Raw genomic sequence first — 24,986 nt, 5'->3', positions numbered from 1 at the left:
AGTATTATTGATGTTGTAAGCTCGACTGGTGGTCGTATACTTGTTCCTAGCAAGTATTATTGATGTTGTAAGCTCGACTGGTGGTCGTATATTTGTTCTATGCAATGGTGGTGTACACTTGCTACCACGACTGGTGGTCGTATACTTGTTCCTAGCAAGTATTATTGATGTTGTAAGCTCGACTGGTGGTCGTATATTTGTTCTATGCAATGGTGGTGTACACTTGCTACCGCGACTGGTGGTCGTATACTTGTTCCTAGCAAGTATTATTGATGTTGTAAGCTCGACTCGTGGTCGTATACTTGTTCCTAGCAAGTATTATTGATGTTGTAAGCTCGACTAGTGGTCGTATATTTGTTCTTTGCAATGGTGGTGTACACTTGCTACCGCGACTGGTGGTCGCATACTTGTTCATAGTAACTGCTATTGATGTTGTTAACTCGACTGGTGGTCGTATATTTGCTCTAAGTAATGGTGGTGTACACTTGCTATCGCGACTAGTGGTCACAAATTGGTTCCTAATAAAAGTGATGTTCACATGCATGCAATGATGGCTAGTAACTTAGTAGATATGTTATATCAAAACAAGTAACAACAGTCAAACAAGTCTTTAAGCGAGTATTTCCGTGAAAGTACGGTTGATTGAATGTACAACAAGATGAAAGTCAAACACTGATGCTACTCTGTTGAACGCATATATGTCAGTTTATTGATAACAATATTTTGTCCAAAATTCGTCTTAGATATGTCATTGCATATAATTAGCTTGCCGTTTCTAATGTATGGAACGACATTCAACCGATCAATAATTTCAACGCCGTTCTGATTGTGTGGGTATCCTACAGCGGAAAAATGTTTCAAAGTCGCATGTACAAGTGAACAGTTGAGATATGAAACAGTATACATCGGTGAAGTTCTTAGCGATGTAAAATATACATCCTGAATTCCTGAAAGCTTTCGTGATGACGGAAACGATGTGAAAACTCATCACTTCATTTTTTTTTCCTGAGAAGAGGGAGGATGTGTGGTACTGAATGAACATTGTCATAGATCTTGTCTTCCAACCCTGTTATGATGGTTGACAATCAAAAGCCTGTTGAAAGAACTCCGAGAATGTAACATCGGATCGGACATCAAACGATCTAGTAGGCATGGCACAACTTCGACGCCTCACTCCTATAGTAATGTCAGAATGGAATGCAAGCTTCTTCGTGGTGCTCCCGCTTGCCAATAACGATTCTGAGCTTCACAATTATGATAGACAAACTTGACGATTGGCATTAAGATCTGAATGTTTTTTGCTAAAAATAATATTAAATGCATTTTGAAAGCAGAATCTTTTGGCGATGTTTGAAATTTATTTCCAAATCAAAAGTAAAGTTTGGTGACTTTTTTTAGGGTATCTTTAGAACAAGGTAGCTCAAGTTTCTATTATTTTTCACATATTTTTTAAACTTCTCATTTGATGTTTTTTTGATACGCATACTTAACAATAGTTATAGTACAAATCATTTTATAGATCAATTTATGTGATTTTGGCGGACAAAATTCGGGTTCCTATGATAAAATCACTGAACTTCATATACGTAAATAACCCTACTCAAAAATAGGCCTGAGCGACATGAAATTTCATGGATCATAGCTTTCAAACATTCTAAATTGAACGTTATATTTCAGTGAATTAGGAATTTAAAAAAGTTTGGTCTTATTGTAATTTTCTTTAATGTTGTATTTAGATTGACGATAATGTATTACCCAAAATTTCGTAAGTTTATTTCAACAACTTAAAAAATATTAAAAAAAAGCGAAAATCAGAAAGTGAGCCGAAATTTTTTCGATGATCGCACATTAGATTTGTTGATACAAAGACAATTGATGCATATGATAGATATTGCATGACTCTTTTATGGACAAACAAGTTGAAGACACTCTTTTTGGAGTATTTTTTTTTGAAGCATTATGATTGACTGCTAAACCCTTAGAATTTGTTAAATTTTTGGTATACTTATGATGAGATATTGATTCAAACATCAACGTAAGTTTAACGCTTAGTATAAATGCTTAAATTTCATTTCAGGGGGGCGATTCCGAAAAATATTGTTCTCAAGGGGGCGAAAGTCAAAAATACACTGTGGCATGGGCATGAACAAATACAGGCCAGTTTTAAGAAGATTTTTTAACTCCTAGAGACGAATGAAAAAAAAGGGTTCTTCAGGAGATGACCCTAGAGGTAGAGCGATAATGTGGATTTGCGAAAAATACGATCTAATCGTTTTGAACGATGATATCGATGCCTACATCAGCGGACAAAGGAGAACCACTATTGATTTATCATTGTGTTCCAGCAGTATTATTGGTCATCTCCAATGTTCACCGTGTTCCAGCAGCCAGCGATATCTGCCCTATAGAAATCCTTGGGAATGACAGCCCCCCATGCACTGGAAGAAGACGGCGCAGGATATTTGATCGAGTGAACTGGGAAGCCTTTGAGTCAACAGCCGGCAGTCAAATTGAAATGAATCATTTGGGGGAATATTCAGCAGTAGAATTGAGGAAAATAATCGCTGGCGCTGCCAAGCAACATATCCCACGGACTTCGAAAACGCCAGGAGGACAAGCCGTCCCATGGTGGAGTGACAAGGTCAAAAACACGATTAAATTGCGTAGGAAGGCCCTACGTGACTAGAAACGCACGAAATCGGATGATCCAAATCACGACACGAAGAAGGGACGTTGGCTTGAGACAAGAAGAGCATGTAGATCAAAAATAAAGCAGGCTAAAGAATCCTCGTGGCAACTTTAAACGATGGTATCAGCCCCCAATCATCCACTCAGGAAATATGGCAACGATTCAATGCCTTAAGGCGCAAGAGAATATGGCACAAAAGTGGAAACTAGACGTCGCTGAAAGTTTAGAACAAAAGCCTTCACTACTTCTAAATAGGGATCAAGGAAACGGACAGTCAAGGCTGTTTAAGTTTGTACCTAAGAAATATAAACGAGCTTGAATACATAGGTAGATAGTTAGTATAGTTATTATTATCCCCTTTTTAATTTTTGATCAAGCCATGCCAGGTATACTCCTGTCGAATTTTTTTTTCTGGGTAGATTGATTGTGTAGGTACTTATCTGGTGTTAGTATTTAAGGTAGAGAGATGCGACGTTTTCTTCAGTGGATATCTGACACTGAAGAAGACTGCAATTGGTAGTCGAAATACGCGTATCTGTCAAAGATAAGCATTTAGGAGCGGAATTAAAAGGTACACGGTACTCCATCTATTTTTCAGTTTCTCTAGAAAAAACAGTTTTCTTTTTTTAAAACAACAAATTGGTAAAAATAAAAATAAACGGCCTTTTTATTTGGCAAATAAAAGAGCCGTGTATTTTTATTTTCTTCGATTTGTCTATTTAAAAAGAGAAAACGTCTTTTTTCAGTTTTGGCTTTTGCACCATTTTTACTTGAGAGGAAAAATACGCTTTTCTGGTTTCCAACTGATAAAAGATGTAATACCAAGTACATCTTTTTGTGCAGCATTAACGATGTATTGTTATATTGAAGCTCTATTTGAGTATTATATAACATCTTGTGAGCTATAGTACAGTATTCGAAAAACATGTCATGAACGTTAATATAACATTTTTAAGATTGCGCTAAAAAGTAACTTTTTTTAATAACATTCAAACACCATGAAGATGCATTAACATCAAGTAAGTTGTTCATATTGACCCGGGCCTTTCTAACCCACTCCCGTATGTCGCTCAAAGTTTTGATCTTCATTTTTAAGGTAAGACAGTAAGACAATTGTCAGCTGATTTATCATTGTGTTCCAGCAGTATTATTGGTCATCTCCAATGTTCACCGTGTTCCAGCAGCCAGCGATATCTGCCCTATAGAAATCCTTGGGAATGACAGCCCCCCATGCACTGGAAGAAGACGGCGCAGGATATTTGATCGAGTGAACTGGGAAGCCTTTGAGTCAACAGCCGGCAGTCAAATTGAAATGAATCATTTGGGGGAATATTCAGCAGTAGAATTGAGGAAAATAATCGCTGGCGCTGCCAAGCAACATATCCCACGGACTTCGAAAACGCCAGGAGGACAAGCCGTCCCATGGTGGAGTGACAAGGTCAAAAACACGATTAAATTGCGTAGGAAGGCCCTACGTGACTAGAAACGCACGAAATCGGATGATCCAAATCACGACACGAAGAAGGGACGTTGGCTTGAGACAAGAAGAGCATGTAGATCAAAAATAAAGCAGGCTAAAGAATCCTCGTGGCAACTTTAAACGATGGTATCAGCCCCCAATCATCCACTCAGGAAATATGGCAACGATTCAATGCCTTAAGGCGCAAGAGAATATGGCACAAAAGTGGAAACTAGACGTCGCTGAAAGTTTAGAACAAAAGCCTTCACTACTTCTAAATAGGGATCAAGGAAACGGACAGTCAAGGCTGTTTAAGTTTGTACCTAAGAAATATAAACGAGCTTGAATACATAGGTAGATAGTTAGTATAGTTATTATTATCCCCTTTTTAATTTTTGATCAAGCCATGCCAGGTATACTCCTGTCGAATTTTTTTTCTGGGTAGATTGATTGTGTAGGTACTTATCTGGTGTTAGTATTTAAGGTAGAGAGATGCGACGTTTTCTTCAGTGGATATCTGACACTGAAGAAGACTGCAATTGGTAGTCGAAATACGCGTATCTGTCAAAGATAAGCATTTAGGAGCGGAATTAAAAGGTACACGGTACTCCATCTATTTTTCAGTTTCTCTAGAAAAAACAGTTTTCTTTTTTTAAAACAACAAATTGGTAAAAATAAAAATAAACGGCCTTTTTATTTGGCAAATAAAAGAGCCGTGTATTTTTATTTTCTTCGATTTGTCTATTTAAAAAGAGAAAACGTCTTTTTTCAGTTTTGGCTTTTGCACCATTTTTACTTGAGAGGAAAAATACGCTTTTCTGGTTTCCAACTGATAAAAGATGTAATACCAAGTACATCTTTTTGTGCAGCATTAACGATGTATTGTTATATTGAAGCTCTATTTGAGTATTATATAACATCTTGTGAGCTATAGTACAGTATTCGAAAAACATGTCATGAACGTTAATATAACATTTTTAAGATTGCGCTAAAAAGTAACTTTTTTTAATAACATTCAAACACCATGAAGATGCATTAACATCAAGTAAGTTGTTCATATTGACCCGGGCCTTTCTAACCCACTCCCGTATGTCGCTCAAAGTTTTGATCTTCATTTTTAAGGTAAGACAGTAAGACAATTGTCAGCTGGTATAAACTTTACAAACCATTTTACAGCTATCAAAGTGGAGGCTATATAAGCACTTCACACGACTTTTCCACACTTATACAATCAGACATACAATGCCACAAAACTTTGATGAAAATTAAAAAAAAAGTTTTCACCCGATCTCGAACACGTGACCTTTGGATTCAGAAGTCAACACCTTTTCACTACACCGCCAAGTAATGCATAGTGGGGCCGAGATTGTTCACCAATATAAATGCAAGCATTCTATACAGTAGCACATGCTTTGTTATTCTTTGAAGTCCATGGTCATCACAGCTAAGCTACAGCGATTGCATTCGATGCTATTCGAGATATTTACATACACTCAAGAAAATAGCTCCTTTGAATTCATGAGGATGCACATACATTGCTCAAATTTCAAAAATCATTAGTTTTATTTGTGCCACATACTCACTATGATACTATTAAATACCTTCTATTTGCAGCACATATAAGTCATTTGAAACATTTTCAAATTATGTGCAAGTTATACATTCTTCTGAAGCACATTGTGCAAACAAATATGGCATCCGTTAAAAGTTTCGTGGTAGTGGTCTTGATAAACTGCATTTTTATTTTGTATCTGAAGGTAATATTGCAAAACAAAATCAATACTGTAATATGGTTTTGACTTATATTTACTTCTATACAGATGGAGGTAATGGATTTCATTAGATTAATGATACAATCATGGATAATTACCGATCGATGAGCCGTCCACCTCGCTGCCCACAGAGATGAAATGCATACCAATATTGCCCAAAAAGATGATAATTTCTGGATCATTTGCTTCTACTGCTTTCTCTGATTCATTGTTTTATCCTACCACAAATAAATATTGAGTAATGTCTATATCCATCTGCAAAATAAACTTTTCTTTATTTTCACTCATTATTGGATTTGAAAACAAGGAAATTCAAAAAGTTCATTAAAACGATTTGTTCGATCAATATACTCCATTGAAGGTGCCCATGTAAAGTATGTGTCTGGTTTATGGATAAGATAAGAAGTAATCATACATTCAATGGAAATAAAGATTGGCGACAGTCCATTGATGTCGCACATACTTTCCATTTGTAAACCCACATTGCAAAAATCCATATGGGTTGGCACATGAATCAAATGAGGACATTATCTTGAGTGTATGATGTGTTACAACAGTATTATAATCCTATTGAATAACATCTTGTGGTGAAATACGGTCATTGTATGGTTTGATGATTACCAGTTGCCTCACAACGTTCAATCAAAAAAACATATGTTTCTGATGCGTATTGAATACGTTGATTATACAAGTATATGACTTCATTGCCTTTCTTGAAAATGAGATGCTAAGTAAAACGTCAGTAGCGCATTATAAACACTTGTTTGAGCCAACTTGGTGATTTGAGATATATGCATGTTATTTTTACGTCGTAAATACTATACAAGCGCTTCAGTTGCCACGTGGAACGTACGAAAGCAAAGTAAAAATTTGCCGGGGGCAACATTGACGGTTCAAAAAATTGCCACGGCACAGTAGGTACACTACCCGTCATAAATACGGACTCACTAAAATAAGTATTGCAACACTCTGCTGAATATTGAATCACCCTGAAAAGTTTAGCATCACCTCAAAACAGGTAATTTCACATTGCTATATCTCGAGATCCATACAACTTGCAAAGAAGCGATCTTAAAATAGTGTACTTGGCCTTCTTAACAACTTCGCCGAAGACTCGAACTTTCTATCTCTTATGGATCACAAGCTAGAACCAGTTCAAAATGCTCAATTTTACATGCTCACTAGCGCCACCTAGCGGCAAAATAGCGAACTAAACTGTTCGCTTTCCGGATGTCCTTGATCCCCTGAAGAACTTTGCTGAAGATTGCTTCTTTGCAAGTCGTAAGGATCTCGAGATATAGCAATGCGAATTAACCTGTTTTGAGGTGATGCTAAACTTTTTGGGGGTGATTCATTATTCAGCTGAGTGTTGCAATACTTATTTCAGTGAGTCCGTATTTATGACGGGTAGTGTATATAAAGTCGTTTGGTTTATGCTGTCCGAATGTCAATTTGAGAAGTGAGCGCAATAAACACATTGTAATTATCCACAAATAGTGTGTTATTCAGGGTAGTTCGATTGATATTAATGTGGATGTTACTTAGTAACATGATTTTCATAGAAAGTTTAGAATATTTAATCGATAAACATCCGAACATTTTTTGACGGCACTGCAGGCTTCGCGAGGAAGACGCCACATTGTGTTTCTGACATTGGGAATTGATCCGCTGAAAAATTCTATGATGGCGCACATATTTTTAGGATAGTTTGTTTTGTTTTTCCATTTCATTGAGGCGCATGAATTTACAATTAATACAATTGTGCATTTTTTGTTGGGCTGCAAAACGGTGAGTCGACAACTAGGAAGGAGCGTTCAACACAGCTCTGGTCCTCACAAGTTCCTACCTCACGCTTCCACGGGTCAAACGATGACAAAGACCGCCAGCTAAGGATTGCGTACTTAGCTGGTAGTGCAGCCTGGGCACTGTTGTCCTTCTGACATCAGCTAGATTGAGGAGGTACGTCTCGAGCGTCTGTTCACCAGGAGGTGCGGCTCAAACAGCGTCTGTTCTGGTATCCAGCGGCTGAGTAAGAAATGCTGAATCGCGCACAGCTAAATCCAAGATGGTAGCCCCATCAGCGCGATCGTCCTAGTGTTAGTTAGGACGTTAAACAGAGCTGGCACGATGGCGCTCCGGCGAGACAGGAGTGTTGGCGTAGGCCCAATAAGCCACCCGTAAAAAACCTTATTGCGAATAACATAGGAGATAATACGACCCGGAACAATCGGCAAAGACCCACGCGACGAAATAAGGATTACGATTGGAAACTTGGAACATGGAACTGCAAGTCACTTGGTTTCGCAGGTTGCGACAGGATAATCTATGACGAACTACATCCCCGTAACTTCGATATCGTAGCGCTGCAGGAACTTTGTTGGACTGGACAGAAGGTGTGGAAAAGCGGGCATCGAGCGGCTACCTTCTACCAAAGCTGTGGCACCACAAATGAGCTAGGAACTGGCTTCATAGTGTTGGGCAAGATGCGACAACCAAACCGAGAACCAAATCGACCACGTTCTAATCGATGGAAAATTCTTCTCTGACATTACCAATGTTCGCACATACCGCAGTGCGAATATAGATTCGGATCACTATCTAGTTGCTGTATGTATGCGCTCAAAACTTTCGACGGTGAACAACTCGCGTCGAAGCCAAACGCCGCGGCTTAACATCGAGCGACTACGGGACTCAGAAGTAGCCCAAGAATACGCGCAGCAGTTGGAAGTGGCCCTACCAACGGAAGAGCAGCTTGGCGCCGCCACTCTTGAAGATGGCTGGAGGCACATAAGATCCGCCATAGGTAGTACCGCAACAGCAGCACTAGGTCCAGCGGCCCCGAATCAGAGAAATGACTGGTACGACGGCGAATACGAGCAGTTGAAGAATGAGAAGAAAGCAGCATGGGCGAGAATGCTGCAACACCGCACGAGAGCGAACGAGGCACGGTATAAACAGGCGCGGAACAGACAAAACTCGATCTTTCGAAGAAAAAAGCGCCATCAAGAAGAACGAGATCGCGAAGCGATGGAAGAGCTGTTCCGCGCTAAAGACACACGGAAGTTCTACGAGAAGCTTAACCGTTCGCGCAAAGGCTTTGTGCCACAAGCCGGAAATCTTCTCACGAACGAACGTGAGGTGGTCGAAAGGTGGCGGCAGCACTACGACGAGCACCTTAATGGTGGTGTGGCCAGTAGCGGAGATGGCACGGAAATAATTTTGGGAGCACGCGCGGACGACGGAAGACTTCCGCCTCCAGATCTCCAAGAGGTAGAAACGGAGATTAGACGGTTGAAAAACAACAAAGCCGCTGGAGTGGACCAACTTCCGAGCGAGTTGCTAAAATACGGTGGTGATGCACTGGCAAGAGCGCTGTACTGGGTTATTTCCAAGATTTGGGAGGAGGAAGTATTGCCGGAGGAGTGGATGGAAGGTGTCGTGTGTCCCACCTACAAAAAGGGCGACAAGTTGGATTGCGCCAATTATCGTGCGTTCACAATTTTGAGCGCCGCCTACAAGGTTCTCTCCCAAATTCTATGCCGCCGTCTATCACCAATTGCTAGAGAATTCGTTGGACAATATCAGGCAGGATTTATGGGCGAACGAGCAACAACGGACCAGATATTCGCCATCCGCCAGGTGTTGCAGAAATGCCGCGAATACAATGTACCCACACATCATTTATTCATCGATTTTAAATCGGCCTATGATACAATTGATCGAGAACAGCTATGGCAGATTATGCACGAATACGGTTTCCCGGACAAACTGATAAGATTGATCAAGGCGACGATGGAGCGAGTGATGTGCGTAGTCCGAGTATCAGGGACACTCTCGAGTCCCTTCGAATCTCGCAGAGGGTTACGGCAAGGTGATGGCCTTTCGTGTTTACTGTTCAACATTGCTTTAGAGGGTGTGATAAGAAGAGCGGGGATAGACACGAGTGGCACGATTTTCAGAAAGTCCGTTCAGTTCTTGGTTTCGCCGACGACATTGATATTGTTGGACGCAACTTTGAGACGATGGCGGACACGTACATCCGACTAAGGGCTGAAGCTAGGCGAATCGGACTGAACATCAATGTGTCAAAGACGAAGTACATGATAGCGAGGGGCTCAAGAGAAGACACGGCACGCCCCCCACCTCGAGTTCATATTGACGGTGATGAAATCGAGGTTGTCGAAGAATTCGTGTACTTGGGCTCACTGGTGACCGCCGACAACGACACCAGCAGAGAAATCCAGAGACGCATCGTTGCTGGAAATCGTGCCTACTTTGGACTCCGCAGAACGCTCCGATCGAGCAAAGTTCGCCATCACACGAAGTTAACCATCTACAAGACGCTGATTAGACCGGTACTCCTCTATGGGCACGAAACATGGACCCTACGTGCAGAGGATCAACGCGCCCTTGGTGTTTTCGAACGGAAGGTGTTGCGGACCATCTACGGCGGAGTGCAGATGGAAGACGGAACGTGGAGAAGGCGGATGAACCATGAATTGCACCAGCTGCTGGGAGAACCAACCATTGTCCACCTCGCAAAAATTGGGAGGCTGCGGTGGGCCGGGCATGTCACCAGAATGTCGGATACCAACCCGGTGAAAATGGTTCTCGAAAACATTCCGACCGGCACAAGACGACACGTGGTGCGCAGCGAGCAAGATGGGTCGATCAAGTTGAGGACGATCTGCGGACCCTTCGCAGAATGCGTGGCTGGCGACGGGCAGCCATGGACCGAGTCGAATGGAGACGTCTCCTACGTACAGCAGAGGCCACCCAGGCCTTAGCCTGACTGGTAAGGTAAGTAAGCATTTCACAATAAATCTGGAGCCGCACACAGTTTGAGTACACTAGGGCGTCTGTACCAGTGATAGTGGCAATAGTAACGGGTTGAGGAATAAAAAATCGCCAAAAAATAACGGAAACTCGTTTTTTATATCTGAATACGTCATTCGAAAGCTTTTTTATTATATTTCACGTAAAAAATAATCTTAGAATGATAAAATCATTAAATCTATCAAAAAAGCATTTTCTCCATTACTGGAACACGTTCCAGTAATAGTGGTATTTGCTAACTTTTGTTCCTATAATAGTGGTTTACATTGATTTCCCATTGAGACTCACTATTATAGGAACGCCCCACTATAACTGGTGCAAAGAAGCAAAAAAGTTAAGGATTTCAATTGTTTTCTACTATTTCCTTACTATTTCACAAGATTTTTTTTCACACATTCATATCATTTTGACAATGTCCATGTTAGAAAAATACACATAAAAATAAAAATTGGCTATAACACGCTTGAAACGGCACTACCACTATTATTGGTACACACACTATGATTGGATCAGACACCCTATTGGGAATCAACAGAAGAAAAGTTAATAATCGCCATGAGCAATTCGTGAAGAGAAAAAAAACATTCGCTTTTATTATTTTGATTTTGTTTTGAACTGATGCTATCAAAACAAAAATAGATGTTATTTGTAAAACCATACTTCTTCTTTGCTTCAATATAACAAGTAAGTATTAGTGATGCTATGTAATACATTTTTAACACATAATTGTATGTTCTAATAATGTATTGGGAAACATCTTCTATGACATGAAAGATGTTTTATAAGCCGCCATTTTTTGCGCTGTTTCGGTGATATAAGTGTACAAAATAAAGTTATCCATATTCACCACAAAACATACCAATTTGTATGAATCAAGTATTTTATTCATTTATAAAACAAGTTGTGTTGAGTATACTGATAATCCAAAGGATATCGCGGATGCGTTAGACAAATATTTTAGCTCTATCTCTTCATCTGCTTTGTATTCCGAATCGATTTTGGCCTAGAAAACAAAAATCGAAGTCGATCCAACAAGATTCTCCCTCGACATACTCACCTCCGACGAATCATACAACAAAGCGTTCACTATGTCAGAACTACTTTGGGCGCTAGATCATGCCAATGGGAAATCATGCGGGCCCGACTTAGTATCATATAAGCTTCTCAAAAGACTCCCTATCCACGTAAAGCAAAAATTTGTCGCTAGCTATAATCTGTTACACAGCGTAACAAAAATGACATTTTTGCGTGTCTCAAGAATCAGATTATGTCTCTCTAGTAGATTAGGGGTTGCTGAATCTGATGCCGTTTCCAGAAATGTTCTAGCACGTCACAATTTTTAGCTACAGGTCGTCAAAGTTGTATAAAACACGGGTTTAATTGATGTTTACATAAAACTTAAACGATGATTTATCAAAAAATATTATGATCTAATCTATCAAGCGTGCAAAATAGGACTTTAACTATCATTTCAGATGCAATTTGATTCAAATTGCACGATTAAATTGAGGTTAAATCGATTTCTTCAATATGCTTGCAGTCGCGAAACGAAACGAAAATCTTCGTTTCTCTCATATGGCAAAATACAATACTTTTCTTAACCAACAAAAAATAACTTTGGAGCATCGGAAGAATTATGAACTATGTTGATAGTTATTGTTATACACATGAAGTTTGAGTTTTAAGGTAGATTAACCATATAAATAGCCATACAAGCTGGAAAACATGCACGCAAGTTGGCTGAAATAGTCGAATTTAGCATTTCAAATTTAGCATTTGATATTTCTGTAAATGGTAATGGATTCAGCAACCCTTAATTAAGTAAATAGAAGTATATTGGTGCTCGTGTTCCGCAGTGTTATGGGTCATTCAATGTTTTCCAGATGAGTGGAAAAATAGTACCGTCATTCCAACTCCCAAAGTGGGAGCAAGGTCGTGCAAGATTTTCGTCCCATCAGCTTACCTAACGGGAAAATTATGGAACGCATGGTGAATCGTCGGTTGATTATATGTCTCAGAGAAAGGAAACTACTCGACCCTATTCAACACGCCTTATGTCAAGGTCGTAGTACTTCAACATAGCTACCGATAAAGCAATAGCTTAGCTTGGCTTAGACTGACTACACATATCAATGGTTGCTATTCCGTGATTGACCGAAGTCAGTGAAAATGCACAATGAATCAATTAGAAGTTCGGCTGGGATTGGCCATAATCTTCTTCAGTGTGCAAAATTCAGTGCCTCTATTTATACATGGACAATAACGGCGCCGGCCACGTCCTTGTAGTCAGGTGAGATTGGGGGAAGGAATGTTAGTGTGTAACCTTTGCTATTTGGAGACCGTGTTTGCCTCTGCATCTCCACAAAGGATACTGGGAGGGATAAACATAAACAAACGTTAATGGGAGGATCGTTGGATCACAGGGTTCACTTTGATAAGCGATTAGACCATGATAAATAATTATTGGTGAGAAATAAACATGCTTATATGTAAATATAATATTTTCATTTGATGTGAACAATATCTATGTAGAAAAAGATTATGCCGATACTTGAGGTGACGAACCTTTTAAAGTTTGTTTAATAAAGTGAACCTTTCGCAAGTCTACACTTGAAGTGTCGAACCATTCAAAGTTTTTTTTTAATTACAAAAATACCGGTAAAAATAAAAAGGAGTTTTGAGAACAATAGACATAAATAATTCATGAATCAAAGTTCATGTCGACACTCACAGTGACGAACCTTTCAAAGTTTGTTGAAAAATCATATTTACGTCTCACCGTTGTAACGATTAAAGGTGCAGTCATACATATTTTATAGATTAGAAATAATAGCATGAAACGAGCTCACTAATTGATCCGTCATCCTTGAACAGCAACAATCCACTTTCAGCTTCACTCGTTTGCTCGGCTATATAAAAGCACTCAGAGAAAATAGGCGCGCGACCCGAGAGGGAAAACAACTGACCACTGCTCAGGCTCTCTTGACGCACTGATAACTGATTGAACGCGGCACTTTTTCACTTTACTCGACCGATGCGCGACATGCTTGATCTTGCCCTCATCGCCGGCCCCCGCAGGAGCAAGCGTCAAGGTCGAAAGATCAAACAGAACTCTCAACATAGCTACCGTAATTTCGGGTGAAATTGATCATTTTTCACGGTTTTCATTGTCTGTTTCCTGTAATGTTAACAATGCCATATATCTGAATGCAAGAAATCAAGTACGAAGGTATGTCTAATTGATCCACGTACCGAAATTTTCTAACGAATGTCATTTTAGTGCTGAGAAATAACTCCAAATTAAAAAATCGGAGGATCTCATTTCGGGGTGAAATTGATCACTTTTCAATGCGACTATTGTTAGTTTTCAAAACAAGTCTTCATAACAAATTTGGGCTTCTTGAATCCGAATATACTTGTTAAATTCTTAACAATTCAATATTTATATTTCTATTATTAATTTAATTATTAATTAATTTTGAAAATTACGCAGAAAACGCCTAAATGTATGCAATTTCCTAAGGAATTTTCTGATATCCAACAGAAAATCAAATATATCAAGCAAATGAGCAAGTTGATACGAGTTTTGGTGATGAAATCTGGTTTGGGAAATACATCTTCAGCATCCTCAAAAACTTTCAGGTTTATACCACGATCAAATCCTTGTTTAGAACTAGAAGTTAATGGATGATTGTCAATACTGCACCGTGCATGATTTTGAAATTTTACATTATTTCATAGAAATAAACATTCTTTAACGCAAAAAGCTTAGCAACACACAATTCGATAATAGTTACGACAAATAACGTTCAGTCATTGCAGGTCACATCGATATTTGTGCTCCATTAGGAAGAAAAAAATCGTGTGACATGGTGATCAATTTCACCCGAATTTATGGTACCGATAAAGCGATAAACGAAAATCTGCACATTGACATAGCTACCCTAGATCATACGAAAGCTTACAATCGAGTGTGGCTTGAAGGCGTTCTTCGTCAGTTTTAGGAATGGGAATTGAACGGTAATTTACCCCTGTTCATTCAATCCTTCCTATCAAAACGTTGCTTCCAAGTAGCGATAGGACATCAGTTATCACGCACCTATATAGAAGAAAACGGAGTTCCTCAAGGCTCGGTCTTGGCAGTATCTTTGTTTTTGATCGCTATGGAGTCTCTCTTCAAATTTCTTTTCTCCCGCAAGAAGTGCTAATATTCGTATATGCAGATGCGATAGTGTTAGTTGTTGTGGAAAACAACGCAACTCGAGTTCGCATCAAGCTTCAAGCAGCTATTTTAAGGCAGCTATGAGATGTTAGCATTTTTGTAAATTGTACAAGCAATCTGTAATACGATGTAATTTTAAAGAGTTCGTTGCTTACCCTTGACAGCCCAGTTATAGAAGAACATGAATTCGGTCTCAAATCTCTTAGCAAGAATCATTTTCACAAATTGGGGTCATTTATGTAATTGACGTCAGATGTTTCTATACAATGTTAAACGCCTAGAGCTATGCAACTTTCTATTTGCTCTTAATAAACCAGTCGTTTTTATTCAAACTACCGTAAAACGGGGTAACTTTGATAGTTTTTTTTTTTTCGAAGAAAACTTCAATATTTATGCATTCTGTTTAAAAAACAAATCAATTTTTATTCTTAAAACAAGTACTGACATCCTAGCTATCGATTACATTTGATAGATTACCAAAAGATTTTTTTCTGAATGGATATACAGTTAACTCTCTCTTACTCGATATTAGGTATCTCGATATCGAGTTAGAGAACCATAGTAAAAATTAGTTTTCATGGCTAACTCGATGGTCCCTTGGATAGCAATTGCACTGATTTTGTGTTCTGTAACTCGATACCTCCCTAACTCGATGGTCCCTTCAATATCGAGCAAGGGAGAGTTGACTGTATTATTTTTCATATAATCGAAAGTCGGTTTCCTGTTTTGGGGTAACTTTGATAATGGAGTACAAATCGAACAAAATTTAATGAAATACGTAACATTTTTAGTGCGGCGTTTAACGCTATATGGAAATTTCTGACTTAGATTAAAATGGCCCCAGTTTGTAAAAATGGTTTTCGCTAAAAGATTTGAGACCGGATTCATGTTCTACTAAAACTAGGCTGTCAAGGATAAGTGACGAACTCATTATGACTTCATCAAATAGTGATCGTAGAACAGATTGTTTGTAAGCGTTGCAAAAATGTTAAAATCTTTTAAATTATTAATATTTGCATAAAAATCCTCAAATGCACTTGAATTCAACAAAAATAGCTTTGACATGAAGTGTCATACAAATAATCTTTACTTTTGCATTAATTTTGCTTAACTGATTAACAGAAACATCGTTATTTCGTTTAGTATGTTGTGGATCTCGCACTATCAAAGCTACCCCGTTTTACGGTACACCTTTTTATATCACAAATCCGAATGATTTATGTTGAATTCAATGTGGAATCGGGAATATCGATCGATGTATTTTCAAAAATATTGTTTTATATTAAATTTTCTTGATGTTTGTCATGAATAATTGAACTTACAACACTTTTGTAGGTGGATTTTTCTATGTATTCTATTATTTTATGAACAAAATCTAATGTTCCCTTTTAATATTCTTAAGTCAAATTCCGAATGCAATTACGCTAAAAGTTACCCCAAAACCATAAATAAGACTTTCAATCATATAAAAAATTATCGGTTTATTCAAAACGAACCTTTAAGAAGCCTAACAACTGCAATTAATAACTGAGATACTAGTACCTGTTTTCATAATATAAAATGAAAATCTTTCAAATTAAATATGAAAATATTCAGATTTTCTCACAAAAAATTGTGAAAGTTACCCCGTTTTACGATGCCTTGGATGTTTTTACTTAAACGAGAAACGGGCTAAGATTTTGTAATTGAATAACATTTTGTATGGTACATTTTTGGCTGCAACATTGGGTTTCTTGAATTTTGTTTGGAAAATGCAATTTAAATTTGAAGAAATCCAATCCTGTCTGACACAATTTTTTGAAACATTCAAGGTGAAAAAACTTTGTTAAAATAGAAAAAAAAACTTTGATAGCAATCGAAATTTTGACACCGCGATACAAAATTAAAAATATTTTACGAGTTTTATAAGAATTATCAGTATTTCCGCGAGTGTTGAACTTGTGATTGAAACATCCATACACAATAATGCATTCATTTAAAAAGAAATATTTCGCTCAGTTGTTCGTACTGAAAACAGAAGTCGGAATGTTTCCTAACCAAAGCAGTTCTGCTGTTTTCAAGCCACTTATTTTGAAATATTTGACTAACATATGTTCATATTCGCATGCCTTATTGTCACAGTTTGAACCCTAAATAAAGAAACATACTCAATCAAATAGAACAAATATTTTTAGATTAGAATTAAAAGTTTGAAATAAAATCAGAATCAATGAAAGATTGACCTATGCAAATCTAACAATTTTCGTACACATTATAGGGTCGATTTTTGTGTGTTAAAAAATTTGGATTTCAAACGGAGTAATGATGAAGAACAGGTGCTCCACGCAGTATTTTTATTTCAAAAAGTGCTCCACAAGCCAAACAGATTGTAAACCATGTAGAAACCAGTGTTGTGAAAAACTCAATTTCTCACAACTCACGCTTGAGATTTTTCATGCGTGAGTTGTCAATCATGCAGCTCAGCAGTCAAAAAATCATGGATGAGTTGGCTCGCTTTTTTGACTCATTGTCTCGTATTTCCACAGTTTACTCACACACGGCAATAATTTCTTGTTAGTCTGGTAAAATTATAGTAATCCTTTCTAACGTAAACAACAACATTCGGGTTTCACTAGTTTTTGACGGGTTTTGCGACTGAATCAATTTTTACCGTTTGAGTTGATTGAGTTGATTTTGCATCAAAATCTCAAGCGTGAGATTTGCGAAGCAGATCTCTAATGAGTTTGCTCTCACGGGAGAGCGTATTGATTGAGATTTTGAGTGTGAGTCTATCAACACTGGTAGAAACCATTCAAATGACATACAGAATAACATGATTTGGAATGGAAATACAGTGCCCTCAAAATTCTCAAAAACAGACCTTGGGTACGCAAAGGTTAGATTGTTCTAACAGACATCAGAGCATACCTTCAACATACCTATAGGAGGGCGAAAAATTCCTATCGGGAGCTCGGCAAACTCGTCACGAATCATAACTTCCGCGCACTTTTTACTGAACGTGTATGTATTAGGCATCGGTCCGAGACAGCAATGCTGAAAACGTTCCATTTCCTGTTCCGTGAGAGTGGTGATGAGCTGAAATCGAACCAGAAATACAGAGCCAAATTTGCAGGATATGCAAACAAGTATAATAGCATCCAGGTCAATAAATCTATGCTAACCTGTGATGAGGGTGGCACAACCATTGTGAACGAAAGCTTTTATCATATCTATCATATAAGTCACCGCCTATAAAGTGCATACTTGCATATAATCATGCAAATTTACAGAAATCGTGTATCAAACCGAGAATATCCCCTAAAAATAAACAAAAGTTTTTTTGACCATACTGACGTGAATCGCAAGTCAGTCCCATCTGCATTTTTGTCAAAAATGAGTTGAGTTCAGTTTTCAACATATTTTTCAATGCTCTTTCAGCTCAACTCATAAGATAACATGATTTTTTCGGAAAAATTAGGAAAAAATAGCAAGTCAAATTGTCCCATTATGAAAAGTAACCGCATATCAGTCCCACTACAGATTTCCACCCCGTGTAACATAAAAAATAACCGTGTTTTGATCATCTCTATATTTTTCTCAAAGAGATATCGAGGTGAAAAGCAAATTGTGAAAATTTCATTAAGATCTGATCATGTTTCAATGCTCTGGGATTTTTTGAATATTCGTATGGAAAACGAGTTTGGAAACTTCACAGTCCATTTTCTCAATGCCTACTTTTACAGATGGGACTGACTTGCGATTCACGGCAGCATATCATTGTGAATAGCTTTACTTACTAAAGGTAAAGTTTTTGAAAATTAGTAAAAATTCGTATTGAGTGGACAGAAGAAGCTTCGGTATACAAAAGCCGTTCCACTCTCTTCACATGTTAGTCTAGTGATAATCTCACCATTATGTGCGGACACTCACCTGTAGCGCCACTTCCTGTCGAAGCGGTAGGTCATCGTAGATTTTCTCCTCTATTTCCACCCGATTGCAGTTGGAGTATAGCGTCGAAACGTGCACCACCGACCGCAAACGTGTCATCCTTTGAGCCAATTGGAGCACTTTTCGCGTTCCTCCAACGTTGGTGCTCAGTGCATTGCGAATGGTTTCGTTAAATTTAACCGAGGCCAGTACGTTGAAAATGATTTCCGTTTCCTGTAGCAACCGTTGCTCGTCGGTGGCAGAATCCGCGTCGCAGAGTAGCGTTTCGCCATCCAGATCCATTTGCACGGCTTCCACTTTGGCGAAGAGCTGCACCTCGGACGGGTAGATGCTGCGAACATTTTCAAATACCTGCGAAATAAAATTAATAGGTGGCTGCTTAGAATGGTAAATTCACGGAACGATTCGAGTATGGGTATTTGGTGTTTGATAGATCATCACCAATAGGTAGTTGCTGAATACGGTGCTAGCTTGTCGAATATCAGTGGATGGCTCGTGTCGCTTTTCTGGAAGCAACATATCACCAGTGGTGGAAAATTATGAACGATGTATCCGAATAGTGCTTTGACCTACACGTTCTTACTCGCGATCAACTGAATCCCGAACTTACTCTCGTTTTTTTGGTCACGAGTAACAGTGGAAAATAAAGCTTCTTTACTCGCGAGTTCATTTTTGCGACACTTTTCCAAATGAACGGTTCAGCTCACGTCACACAGGCATCTTTCAGTGATGTTTAACTAGTATGCCATCACTTTTCAAAAGAGCGTTTTTTTCAGGTATAAAAAAACATCATTTCAATTCACTGCATTATGCATTATTATGCTAACTTTCTTCACTTTAATAACACTAAATTATATGTGAATGTAGCATACGAATTTCTCATTTATTCAAAACAATAAGACAAATATATTACTTTGAACATTTTTCATTTGAATACCATTGTTGAATTAGGTGCTTTTGGAATGATACCGCAGAAACAAATGTCAAAACCATAAAATTTGTCCGAGCGTCGTTTTTCATCTTCTCTTTCTGATCGTTGATTAACATAAAGTGCGAAAAATACGTAGAATTTAAGAACAATGTCCGAAGTTCTTGCGACTAACTGTGAAAATAGTGTGCGTTCTTCGGCAGTGAATGAGAATTCCTGGGTAGCCGGGAAGGAAAATCGTCCGGCAGGGCAGATGCTTCTTTGACACCGAAAGGAGCTGGTTCTCGGAAGCGGAGTCATGATGGTGCCTCAAAGCATGTTTTGAAGCGTTGCATCATTGAAAGTCACACACAAGAAGTTGTGATAAACGGGGAGTGTGTATATCGTTGTGTGCTGGAAGATGGGTGCGATTATTTGCAGAAGGTGTTCCGGCCATCCAACTTTGAGCGACACTTCCGGTTGTGTCACCCGATGGCTTATGATCTCCTAAACATTGGACCGCTTGCAGGGAAAAGTACCAGTCCTAACACTGAACCAGCTATAACAATAAGAGTGACGGTGCAGCGGCTACTTGGAGGAATTATTAAGATGGTGACTATACATGGACTGCCATTTGAAGCTACCGAATGGGAAGGATTCCAGGAAGTGGTTGGTCCATTACTGAAGGCTTACAACTTGACCATTAATCGTCACAACATCACAAAATATGTGTCGAAAGCAGCTGAAGGCATCAATTTTATGATCAGCCAAGAGCTAAAGGGAAAAATGTTTTCGCTCAAACTGGACATCGTTTCCAAAATGTACCGAAGCATGCTTGGAATCAACTGCGGTGTTGTTGTTAAACGAAATTTAGGTGAGTTTATAAGTTATTTGTTCATGTTCTATTATTGTACAGGGCTGATAGCGAGTCATTTTATAAATAGAAATTCATTTTATAGTGTCATGATCATATTTTTGAAAGTCTTTTTGAGAGCATATAAATTAAACTTATTTTATCGACAAGAAGCATCTTTTTTCCAAAAAAATTGAGCAAAATTTCAGAGCGAAAATAATGAACCTGTCGTTTTTCTAAAATCAAGTCAAGTCAAGTCAAGTCATCCCCAGAACAACGACATGGCAGTATCAAAATATTGGCTAATGGTGATGCTTGAAAAAAAAAAACAGTGATCTTTCAATGGACTCTGCAACTCATGATGGTTTCTAACAAATTCTCAGGTTTAGTATCATAACGGAGTAACTGCAGTGATCGATTTCTGTTTAGCTAATTAATGGGAATCTTTTCGACTGTTATTGTTGATTCAATATAAGGTGGCTGTCCGTAAAAGCATAACTGTCCCATATGGAATAAGTAGGCATTGAAAAAACAGCGCTCAAAGTTTGAAATTTATCTTCTCATACAAATGTTCATCATTTTCTAGTAAATTTCTGAAAGTCATATTTGTTTCGCAACACCCTACAGATAACTCATTTAGCTTCTATTCATCAGTGAAAAATATAAACTTGAACACAATGTAAGTTTTGCAGTTGCTATTTGGAGTGAAAGTTCATATAGAGACTGTTATGCCGTTATTTTTCAATATGGGACTGTACCAAGTTCATATTTTTCCACAAAATTTTTAAACAAAGTGTGTTAAGGACTGTTCATTTTATAAAGTGGACAACTTGTGCCTGCTGTATGTGTTTAATTTATCAATGAAATTTCAATCGGTTTTCTGCACATCGTTCAACTAGTATTGTACAATGTTGAAATAATACAAATTCTCCAAAATAATTAAATTTCACACGAATATGGAACAACGATTGAAACGGTCGATTTTTGGAGGTTATCAAAATCAATGATTGTTAGAAATCGGCTGGAAAATTCGACAATTTATATTTTTTATTTTCTTTGAAAGCATCATCAATCAGAAGTCTGATGGAAAAAATCAATTTATTTTTGGAGCAACAATTTTACAGATATAATAAAATCATTTTTACCCTATATTTTTAAGAGAAAAATATTTTAAATTTGAAGGGAATTTATATGAGTAAATTTTTTGGTAAAAGTAAGTCCTGACGGAAGTGCTAATATAGTATTAATTTGAAAAATAACTTACGCCTTCATAGAGTTCATTATTTAGTCTCCACATCACATTTAAAGCACTATGGAAACACAATTGCTTTATTCTAAGAAGACCTTTCAAAGTACATTTACAATCATCAAAATTGGCAACACTGCTGTAAAAAAATCGATTTTATTTTCCAAATATGATTTTCATAATATGTTATTCTGAGATTACCAATTGAAATATTCGAAGAAAACCGTTTAAAATTTGCTGTAAATAATCGATAAATATACGTAGATGATTTTAAAAGTATGAGATTTTTTAGTAAAACCACCGTATACAGTAAAATTTATACTTAAGACTGTGGTTTAAACTCACGATTAAGATCTCGTTCAAACGAATATAGTTTCTTTAGTAAGCCAAACTAGTTTTGAACACGATTTTTACTTCTCTTGTTTGCTAGGAGTGAAAGGATGGTGTATCAGTAATTTGGCCATGAATGGGTAATGGGCTTTTCTTAGGAGTTTTTGGAAAAACTATTTAGCTGTTCAACCAAGAGCATTTTCCAAAATCTCATATTTTCATAGCATTGTAGAATAATAGTTAAACGATGCACAGAAAACCGATTACGATTTTAGCAATAAATAAAAAAGATATAGCATAAACAAAGTGTCCACTTTATAACATGAACAGTCCTTATACATTAGAACATAAATGATGCCTTGAAAAAAGGTGTTGGCCTTAAAATCCATATGGGACAGTTATGCTTTTATGGACAGCGGTACTTCGTCATGCTTTGTCTTTATTCCAAAAATGTGTTGAATATTAAGTACTAATCCAAAAATGAAAATGATGAAGAAAAATCAATTACTGCAGATACGCCTGTATAATACTCAACGCGAGAATTTATTGTCAATGAAATTTTTCCAAACACGTTTGTACTGAAAGTATGTACAAACTTATTAATACATAGTAAACACTCAAACTTCAAACATTAATAGAGGGTGCTGCTGAAGAAATAAATCGTTTTTGAGCTAATTTTGTATGGGATTTTTACAAAAGATTGTAGGGCTAAATTTTTATTTTATGCTTAACCTTTACGTTACCGACCTCCAACATGGCATTTTCAAATAGCTGCCATTTCGTCAATATCCATTCGATTTTTTTGAAATCACCTTCAGTTGACTTTAAAAAGGTACTAGTTATTCGTCATAAATGAAAAATGCGGAATTCCGAACCATACCGGAGATACTCCGGGTTGTACTGGGGTCACAACTCAAGGAACAATTGGTAGCTTTTAAGATACTTACATATTAATTACAAGCTGCTTAGCAGCAACAATTGCTGAACAAATTTTTAGTTGAATCATTAATTGAATAAAATTAATTTCTGCTTACTAAGAAGCTGTTATTCCACTTGAAGTTTGTGTTTTGAATAAGAGCTGAATAAACCTCCGAAAATGCAAATATAGTAGCTTTTGTTCTACATCACATAAGAAGTTTAACAATTGACTGATTAAAAACTTCTATAGGTTGTAGCCATCATTTTAGTAAAATATTGAACATTTGATTAACAACAAATCGTACAAAAGTTTCAGTGTCTTATACTTGAAATGTTGACCAGCATGATTAGTAAAACTTAAAACTGCTCGTCATAAAAATGTATGGAAAAGTGAACACACTCATCTCATATAAAAAACTTCCCAGCTACAACTTTGCCGAAGACCACATTTTGATGGGACGTCAGGATAATTTGTTATTATTGATAACAAAATCTAAATCATGCTGAGATGATCATTCAATTACATTCAGAGCAACACTGCTTTTTTGCACACAGTAGACTTTGATCTATTCTTCCCGCCAGGAGCACCACTGTTGCCTGCCGAACAGTTGGTGAAGCATGCTACATGTAAACCAACATTATGATGATGAATAACAATTTATCCTGAAGTCCAATCAAAAAGTGGTCTTCGGCAAAGTTGTAGCTGGGAGGATGTCACATTAGAAGAATTTGTTCACTTTTTCATAAAATATTATGACGAAGAGATAGAGGGCTGAACACAAAATAATGGAGTTTTCCATAGTAATCTCCATATACATTTCAAATGGCGTGTGCACAGTCAAATTTCTTCCGAATTACTTCAAACTTTGGGAGGATGCTTTTTACCATAATTAAAATCGTTTTAGCATAGGGGAGCTCAAATTTCAAAATTTGCATTACTCTAATGAACATGATTAAAAGCTGAATAGGTATTTTATAAAATCTTAATACAACATAGATATATCATCCGAGCAGTTAATCCAAAGGAGGCCAAAATAACACTGTGGAACACGTTTTTGTCTCAAGCACCAAAATACCGATATTTACTTAATTAAGGGTTGCTGGATCCATTGCCGTTAAGTTGGATAACTACGACGAGTGCTGTAAAAATCGTATTCTGCAACGAGTTGCGCACAACATTTTTTGCAATTTCGTAAGAGGCCGCTTGAGGGTACCAGGAATCATAAGCAGATGAGTTCACCATTATTTTGCAAATAAAAAATAATTATAGCTCAAAACGCTACTCAAAACAGTAACGTAATGAAAAAAAGTTGCGTTATGGTTGTAACGCAACAGAAATTAGTTGCGTAATAATTCTTGTAATTTTGCATAATTCAGTGTAGAAAAGTAGGCTGTTTTATGGCAGATTGGTGTAATGAAAAACAACCTTTTACCATGGAAAACTGCAAAAAAATCAATATTCACAAATTGTTGCGTAAACTATTACAGGTATTATCGAGCTTCACAATCGTCACACGAGTCAAAACCTCAAAGAAGAGTTGATGAAAGTACTGCGATGTTTTTCCGTCGACGTGAGACAAATAATTACAATCACGATAGACAACGCTTCAAACATGATAAAACTTGTTAAGCTGCTGTCAGATGAGAGTGAAAATGCGTATGAATTTTGTGACACGGAAACCGATGACGTAAACACACTAGAAATTGAAGCTGATGATTTTATTGTACTGGATAGCGATGTACCCGAAAAACCGGCGGTTCTAGAATGGGTGCGCGCACTGGAGGATTTTGCTCCAGATGAATTTGTGGCCGCTGTGCGCTGTGGAG

General features: G+C 37.6%; 1 protein-coding gene across 2 annotated transcripts in view; it reads right to left on the bottom strand.

The window, feature by feature from the left end:
- Positions 1-24,986, bottom strand: part of LOC5574265 (fatty acyl-CoA reductase wat) — a 103,899-nt gene that overhangs the window by 46,100 nt on the left and 32,813 nt on the right. For both annotated transcript variants that reach the window (XM_021852655.1, XM_021852656.1), the window contains exons 2-3: positions 18,888-19,256; positions 17,897-18,053 (exon numbers count right to left, since the gene is read on the bottom strand). In XM_021852655.1, coding sequence (XP_021708347.1) covers positions 17,897-18,053; positions 18,888-19,256 — 526 coding nt within the window. The remainder of the gene's footprint in view (positions 1-17,896; positions 18,054-18,887; positions 19,257-24,986) is intronic.

This window comes from Aedes aegypti, chromosome 3 (genome assembly GCF_002204515.2).
Source record: "Aedes aegypti strain LVP_AGWG chromosome 3, AaegL5.0 Primary Assembly, whole genome shotgun sequence".
NCBI lineage: Eukaryota > Metazoa > Arthropoda > Insecta > Diptera > Culicidae > Aedes > Aedes aegypti.
This window is presented reverse-complemented; position numbering and strand designations above follow the sequence as displayed.